This window comes from Nansenia antarctica, assembly GCF_963989245.1.
Source record: "Nansenia antarctica genome assembly, chromosome: 2".
Lineage (NCBI taxonomy): Eukaryota > Metazoa > Chordata > Actinopteri > Argentiniformes > Microstomatidae > Nansenia > Nansenia antarctica.
This window is the reverse complement of record NC_137675.1, coordinates 45,529,627-45,538,044: the sequence shown is the minus strand read 5'-3', so window position 1 is coordinate 45,538,044 and position 8,418 is coordinate 45,529,627. Positions and strand designations below refer to the sequence as shown.

The 8,418-nt window shown below is 50.5% G+C and overlaps 1 protein-coding gene across 1 annotated transcript; it reads left to right on the top strand.

Annotated features, from left to right (window-relative positions):
- Positions 1-3,907: 3,907 nt before the first annotated feature.
- On the top strand, positions 3,908-7,161 carry elfn2b (extracellular leucine-rich repeat and fibronectin type III domain containing 2b; the record flags this gene model as incomplete). Its single annotated transcript, XM_080524120.1, is given in 4 exon segments — positions 3,908-4,258; positions 4,585-6,646; positions 6,688-6,754; positions 6,756-7,161. Coding segments are annotated over 4 exon segments (2,886 nt in total).
- Positions 7,162-8,418: the final 1,257 nt, after the last annotated feature.

Below are 8,418 nucleotides of genomic sequence, written 5' to 3'. Positions count from 1 at the left end.
TGCTGCGATGTAGTGAGTGTAGATGATAGCTAGATACATAGTTTATGGAGCACAAAGGCTAACAGTAAAACAGCAATACATGATTGGCTGGAAAGAAACTATCAATATGTATATTTCAGTGGAGCTGGCTGTGATAAAGACATGATCATTATTGCGTATGTATACATGTGTAATGTTAGTGACAGAATGATGTAAACTCATGTAAAGAAATCCACAGAGTAATATTCTAACATTCTAACACAATAATGATTGTGCCCTTTATAGGGCACTCATTGAAATACTTTGAAATTCTACATTTCAACCCTAGAGTGTTATTGGAGGACATAAGAAGACATTTTTACTTGAGTGAAATTTTAAAAAAATAGTATTTTTCATCTTCAAAATCAAGGTCAGCGAAGTTACCATATATGGTTCCTTGCCCGTTTGTGGTAAAAAAAAATCATCAATCAACACATCTGAACTCTCATTTAATTGATGAATTTAATAGGCTCTTCCACAGCAAACGCAGTCACAGTGAAGTGTACTGCTCATCATTAACATTCAGGAGAGAAGCTCTATCATCGTGCCGCTGTCAATCAACTCTAGGTCTTTGTGACAACGATGTGGATCAATGGAGCCTGCTGTGTTGAATAACTCAGATACTGTATGTGACTGTCCCAGCACACTCTGATAGTGGAGAGTGTTTGCTTAGTTCTGGAACTCCATAGAATACAAGGAGAACTATATGATAGTGGGGAGGTTACACACGTGATGAATTTGTAATGGACTCACCATGTATGTAGATGATGGTGATTTTAATAGCAGCTTTTCACGATAACGAAAATGGCCTAACTTGTAAGAGCCAGCCAGCCAGCCAGCCAGCCAGCCAGCCACCCAGCCAGCCAGCCACTTGCGGCTAACCTACATGTACAGTACTACCTGTAAGCCAGTTGCTCCAAAACTTTTAAGCAATCTGACCCACCTACATAGGCTGCAGCTTTTGAAATTCTGTTGTATATGAATGAACTGGTCCCCCCCCCCCCCCCACCCTTCCCCCCAGGTCTCCCCATCTCCCTTGCCAGGTCCTAATTATACCCCCCACACCCCAGCCCATAAGGGTTTTATGTGGAACACATAATGAGATCATGTCTCGTGTGGAAAACACAGTGAAGAGAGAGCTAAGAACCTGAAAGATAGACGCAGAATAGACTGAGAGAGAGAGAGAGAGAGAGAGAGAGAGAGAGAGAGAGAGAGAGAGAGAGAGAGAGAGAGAGAGAGAGAGAGAGAGAGAGAGAGAGAGAGAGAGAAGGCGGTGGAGGTCATTTTCCGAAGAGAAAAGGGAAGAAAATGAAAGCAGGACACACAGAGTTCGGTGGACGGTATTGTCTTTTTGCAGGGACTGATCTAGGTTGCCCATGGCTGCTATTAAGCTTTGAAGCCCCTTTTAGAATTGATCCACAGGCCTTCATGAATGAACTGTTTGACGAAAGAGGTTGCAGCACTGGGTCACTGAGTAATGTGGACTGAGGTATGTCTGTCCTGCTTCGGTGGAAGAAAGCCCAGACTGAAAAAGTTAGTGTGGCAAACGCAGGCGACTCGAATCGCTACGGGATGGTTTACTGTATCCGGAATATTTGGAGTATTCCCATTGTTTGCGGTAATCAGAAAGAGAAAAAAAAAAAGTGGGAAATTGGATCGGATACTTGGCTTGCTCCGCAGGGAAATGGCCTAGAATAGAACGGAACGAGCTTCACTTCTCCATCGCAATCAGATATCGGAAATTCAGAACACTTGGCACATCGTCTCTCCCGTACACTCAGAGAGAGAGAGGTCCCGACTGTTAGCTACCCCCCGGAGAAAGACATTGTCTCTCACACAACACAATAGGCACGTTAATCCCCCCTTGTTAATATTGAACACGTATTCAAATGACATGCAGATTGGATCGAGAGAGAGAGAAGAGAAAGAGGCCTGGTGTAGGCTGTATGTGTCACGTGACCAGAGAGTCTCTGGGGGAGGTGGGGGGGTGTCAGTGTTCGACACGGAGGTGATTAATGACGCGTGTCAGGTCTGAAACTCTTCCTGAGTCTGGGGGTGATTGACAGGTACAGATAGGAGGCAGGGACAAGAGTGATGACCTAATATCCCGGGACACCGAGGGACTGAGGAAGTGCAGACGTCGCAGGGAAGTGGGGGGACTCTGGGGTTGTACTCAGTACATCTATTTAACATGATGAGGACAAATGAAAGTCAGGGGAGGGAGGACAGCTGCTGGGAAGTGCCGCTGGACAGATGATGTCGCCCCCTGTGGCGAGGAGTGTAATTGTTATGATGAGTTCAGCTTGAAATTACTGAGGTTGGGTGAACTACATTTCAGCGGTTGGGTGATAGTGCATAGGTTTAAGTTATATGGCTTCACTGATCTGATCCAGTCTCTGATTGGATAGTTCTTCTTCTTTTCGTGTCCACAAGAGAGTCAGTTACAAGGCTTGGCTAGATGTGGTTCAACCACAGCTGAACACATTGCTGTCCTCTGTCTCGCACACACAAACACACACGCACGCATGCACACCCACGCACGCACGCACACACGCACGCACACGCGCACACGCACACACACACACACACACACACACACACACACACACAACCCTGTCCCCCAACACATACCCACACCCTTTCGATTGTCTTTTAAATCATCTTCACCATCAAACAGCCCTCGCCACCAAACGTTCCACATTTGAACACGCATTACCGAAAATAGATTCCATATGTGGTCTTCCTAGAGGAGCTTCCTGGGGCTTACGTTCGAGAGCGACGGTATGAAGTGCCGCTTGTCAGGATTAGGATCTAATCCAGATTTAATCCACGACAAAGCCCTAAACCTTGAGTGTCGCATGTGGAAGATTTAAGATACATAGATATTACCGCATTATGGATGGTTGTAAATGAGCATTATGTATTCATGAGTTGCATTTTCTATGCCGTGTTGATGCAAGGGCACTTTATATGAGCGCAGTGCATAAAGTGTTACTTTATGGACACACATGACGGTCATGGTTAAGCATCTGTGTTCTTTTCAAGGCCAGATTGTCACAGACAACGAGTTATGTTAGTGTATGTGCTAAACATGAGTGTATTTTTCTATAGCCGATGAGGTAGGTAGTATATTCATAGCAGCAATAAATGGCATGCCTATTCTATTCACTTGATAGTTTTTAGTTTTTAGTTTTTTAGGTCAAAGTTTGTGTTTTTATAGCGGTGGTCTGACATTCAAGGGAAGACATCGCGTGACATCGCTTGGAGACACTTTGATATTTAGCTAAACATGTAGTTGTGAAGACATTCCTATGTCACAAGCAGGCAGAGAATCATATTCAGTTTTTCCATCAAAGCCATATTCCTTAGACTCTAACTCATACTATGTGCTAAGGAATTTGTCTTTAGCATACTATAGATTCCACTGTCTGGTCATTATGTGACATTATGACATTTATTAGGGTTAGGGTTAGACATTCTGGTATACGGCACATCGAATTCCATGTTATACTATTGTCTCATGCTTGTTGTCTCTCTTTCACAGGTTCCCCATTCTCTCGCACGCCACCCCCATTGGAACCAAGGAAATATCGTGTCAGACGAAAGAGACTATGAGGAAGAGCTGTGTCAATCCCCACTGGAGCCCGACAGGATATGACATAACACGGGGTCTCTGCTAATCACCATGACAACCTTACAGCTGTGACTGAAGCTCCCCGGCCCCTTTTTTTCTACACCCAAGCCAGACCCCGTCCTCTCCCTTTTCTAAGGCCAACCCAGACACCCTAGTCTGCCCCAGAGTCTAACGTGTTCTCCCTACCCAATCTATATTCTCCTCTAGCTTTACGAAAACATCCTCTCTCTCATTCCTTCTCCCTCCTCCGTCATTATGCAGAGCAGATCTTGCGCCCCTTCCTCACCCGCCCTTCTCCTCCTCATCCTCCCTTCCCTCCTCCTCTTTCTCCACCTCCCTGGCCTGGTCCGAGGGGACTGTTGGCTGATCGAGGGGGACAAGGGTTACGTGTGGCTGGCAATCTGCAGCCAGAACCAGCCGCCCTACGAGACTATCCCCCAGCAGATCAACAACACGGTCCACGACCTGAGGCTCAACGAGAACAAAATCAAGGCCGTGCTCTTCACCTCCATGTACCGCTTCACTAACCTGACGGACCTCAACCTCACCAAGAACGACATCTCCTACATCGAGGACGGGGCTTTCGCCGGACAGGCCAACCTCCAGGTGATTGATTGATTGATTGATTGATATGATAATTGAGGAACATTATAGCAGTTTTGACAGTCATGCTTCAAACTAATATCTATGTGGAATGTCCCTTCACTACGTTGAGATAACGTTGCTTTCAGTAGACACGCTATTGAGGAGAAGCACAATTAATTAAAACAGACTGAGTAGTCCCCTTCAATGACCTGAAGTATGGGGCTTAATTTATTCCATGCACCACAGGCATGAGAGACAGCGCGATGGCACGCATGTTAATTTGTAACCTTGATAAACACAATAAAGTCAAAAACTTACTGTGTTTTTCCCCTGCGGCCCTTTTTCAGGTCCTCCAGCTGGGCTACAACAAGCTGACCAACCTGACAGAGGGCATGATAAGAGGACTCGGGCGTATGCAGTGCCTCTTCCTCCAACACAACCTCATCGAGGTCATCGCCAACAATGCGTTCTGGGAGTGTCCGAGTCTAAGCAGTCTGGACCTGTCATCCAACAAGCTGGCCCGCCTCGACCCGTCCACTTTTACCGTCCTGAACCGGTTGATGGTGTGTGAGCTAGCCGGGAATCCGTTCCACTGTGGGTGTGATCTGTATAGTTTCCTCGCGTGGCTGGAGTCATTCAATAACGTCACGCACACCTACGACCGGCTCCAGTGTGAGACCCCTAGGGAGATGTTCGGCTACCCTCTCCTGAGTCCCATCGCGGCTGGTCACTCCATCCGGAACGCCAGGGTCATCCTGTCCTCTGTCTGCCGAGACGGCGTCTTCATCCCTGGCATGACCTCCCTCCCGCCGGACTTGGATGGCTCCGGGATGGGGCCGGATATGTTTGACCGCGTCGGGCCATATCACCAGCCCACGACCTCGTCTTCATCCTCTGAACACAGCTTCAGCCCCAGCATCAAGCTTAAGCATGTCTCCCTATTCACAGCGTCGATCATAGTCCAGATCCCCAGACCCTACAGCAAGATGTACATCCTGGTCCAATACAACCAGAGCTTCGTGTCTGACGTCATGAACCTCAAGAACAAGAAGGAGGTGATCACCCTGAGCAAGCTCAAGCCCCACACCAACTACACCTTCTGTGTGGCGTCCATACGAACCTCCCAGCGGTACAACCACACATGCCTCCAGTTCTCCACCCGGGCCCAGAACCCAGATGACCTGCTGCCCACCCCTTCCACCACCACCCACTACATCATGACCATTGTGGGCTGCTTGTTCGGCATGCTCATCATCCTGGGCGTGGTCTACTACTGTTTACGGAAGCGGCGGATGCACGAGGAGAAGCAGAAGTCGATCTGCGTGAAAAAGACCATCCTGGAGATGCGGTACGGGCCGGAGGTAGCCGCAGCCGTGGCTAACGACCCGTCGGCGGTCCACAAACTTCAGGAGCATTCCCGGGACCAACACCAGTACCAGCATCACCACGGGGGCAAGCTGCCCATGTCGGCTTCCTCCAGCTCAGGCATGCTCCACTCAGCCAACACCAGCTCCTCCCGGCTCTCCTCCATACCGCAGGCGGAGAAGATGGCGACAGCGTTTTCAGAAGTGTTGACCACGAGTAAAGGGAACTACATGGACATCAGGACAGGGGCAGCCGGGGAGGAAAGGATGAGGGACGGGGGGATGGGGGGGATGGGGGGAATGGGGGGGGGACAGGGGTTGAGGGAGGAGGATTTGCGAGAGGACGACGGTACGGACTTCGGGGACGATTCCGACGACGACGGGAGAGGGTCGGCGTCCGAGATCTCCACCATCGCCATGGAGGTGGACAAGGTCAACCAGATCATCAACAACTGCATCGACGCTCTGAAGCTGGACTCTGTCGTTGCCGCCGCCGCTGCTTCAGCAGCCTCCGCGGTCTCGGCCGCCGCGTGCAACCCCGCCCCCCCTCCACCCACCTGCACCTCTTCCCTCACCCGTGGCCTCATCCCCCTGTCCCCGGGGCTCACGGGGGGGACCTGCCCGGTCCTGCCCACCCCCAAGATCCCCCCTCCGCCTCCTCTCCCCTCTTTCAACGCCCCCCTCTCCGAGCGCCCAGGTATAAGCGGCGGGGGGTTCGTCTCTCCCCCCTACCGGCCGCCTCCGCCCGCTTCGGCGGTGCGCCCCATCCAGCGGCAGATGAGCGCCGACGCGGCCGTGTTGATCTCCAGCGGCTTGAAGAAGCAGTGCAGCGCCGCCTCCTTCGGCTCCGTTGGCCGGGACCGAGACCGGGCCGGCGGACGGGTCTACAGCCTGGACGTCCCTGAGCCCAGGAGCCCGGAACCCTGCCAGCAGTACCCGGAGAGGTGCAGCCCTGTGGGGTGTGGGGAGCCCATGGAGAGGCTGCCTCTGGTGGGGAGCGGGAGCTGTGGCGGAGGGGGGGGTGGCGGTGGTTGCGACAGTGGTGGTGTTGGTGGTGCCCCGCACCAGCAAAAGCAGCAGCAGCAGCAGCAGCAGCATCATCATCAGCAGCAGCAGCAGCAGCAGCAGCAACAATATCAGCAGGCACCACAACAACAGCAGCAGCACTTAGACGTGCAGCAGCAGGATTACCACTGCTCGGAGCACCGCCACTCCGTCCCGGCGCTCTACTACGAGGGCTCCAACCAGGGCTCCCCCGCCCAGAGGGCCTCCTTCCTCAAGCCCCTCACCCGCTCCCGGAGGGACGCTGCCTCCTACTCCCAGCTCTCGCCCGCCCGCCACCAGACCTACTCCGGCTACTCCTCCAGCCCGGAATACTCCTCGGAGAGTTCGCTCCGCATCTGGGAGCGCTTCCGGCCGTACCGGAAGGGCCAGCGCGACGAGTCTTGCTACGTCACTGCCGGGAACGCCCTCCGTAAGAAGGTGCAGTTCGCCAAAGGGGAGGACCTCCACGACATCCTCGACTACTGGAAGGGCGTGTCGGCGCAGCAGAAGCTGTGAAAAGGAGACAAATAAAGGCGTAGTGGGAAATAAAATCTCCGTCCTCGATTGGCTGGTGAGCCAGAGACACCAGTAGGAAGGATGGAAAAGAGAGGGAGGTGAAAAAAATTAAGTTTAGTCTGACAGAGCCTGATATACAGTATTCTAGCGTGTTTAATGTGTAAAATAAATAGTCAGGAGAGGGATAATGGAGAGAGCTATAAGGGTGTCTGTTATTACAGTAAATGCAGTGTAGCACTCTTCTGGAACCTTATCATGCTGTGTTTAGGGTTATTTTTAGAACATGGAGCAGAAGCAAACTCTCTTGTCAGTATTCAGTCATTGGCTCACATGGAACTCACCTTTTGGAGTGTCGCTCACTGTGCCAGGTTTTCATCTATTGGTAATGATGGGGGCCAGTTTACAGTGTGTTTCTTCATTGTGTGTGTGTGTGTGTGTGTGTGTGTGTGTGTACAGCGTGTGTGTGTGTGTGTGTGTGTGTGTGTGTGTGTGTATGAGTCAGTCTAAACTCTACACGTGTTTCATGGTGCATGTAGGGCGCTGCATTCATTTGTCAGCCAGCAATATGTATGTGTGTGTGTTCATAAGAGACAGAGAGAGAGAGGAAAATAAATGTGCTTTCTGTTGAAAGGGGGTAAATATTCCGATCCTGAACAGAGCTGTCAAGCACAGCCTTGTCTTCCATCCCTGACATCCTGCATCCTGCAGCCAAATTTGCATTTCAATACATTCTGTCACACACATAAAGAGCAGAAGCCAGATGACTAATGTACATCAAAAAAGAAAACAGAAAACACTTGGCTAGGCTTTAGGGTGTAAGCTACCCACGGGGGGAGCCAGACTGTATAATATAGGCCAGTATAACCCCCCTGTAGAGTTAAGAGGCCCACACTGCAGTGCAGAACAGTGCCCTTCACCCTGCGTTTACCCTAGACACTAATCTGAGGTCAGTTTTTTCAATTTTCTTCCTTCTTAAAGTAAGGTTTTAAAGTAGTCCCTCATGGTTAAAGTAGGGTTTCGGGAGGGTACGCTAATCCGAGACCTGTGCCTAAAGGCAATTCCTAGTCAAACCATGAGAGAGCAGAGAGGCCGAACGAGCACTTCAAACGGAACAAGTCTAGATACAGCAAAAAGGTCTGATTTGTCTCCTCGTGATGGACAATAGGGAGATATAATCTGCTCCTCTGCTGCAAATCTAGGATAATGTGGTTGTTATTGGAATCTTTTAGAAAGGAGTTATTATTATTATTGTGACCA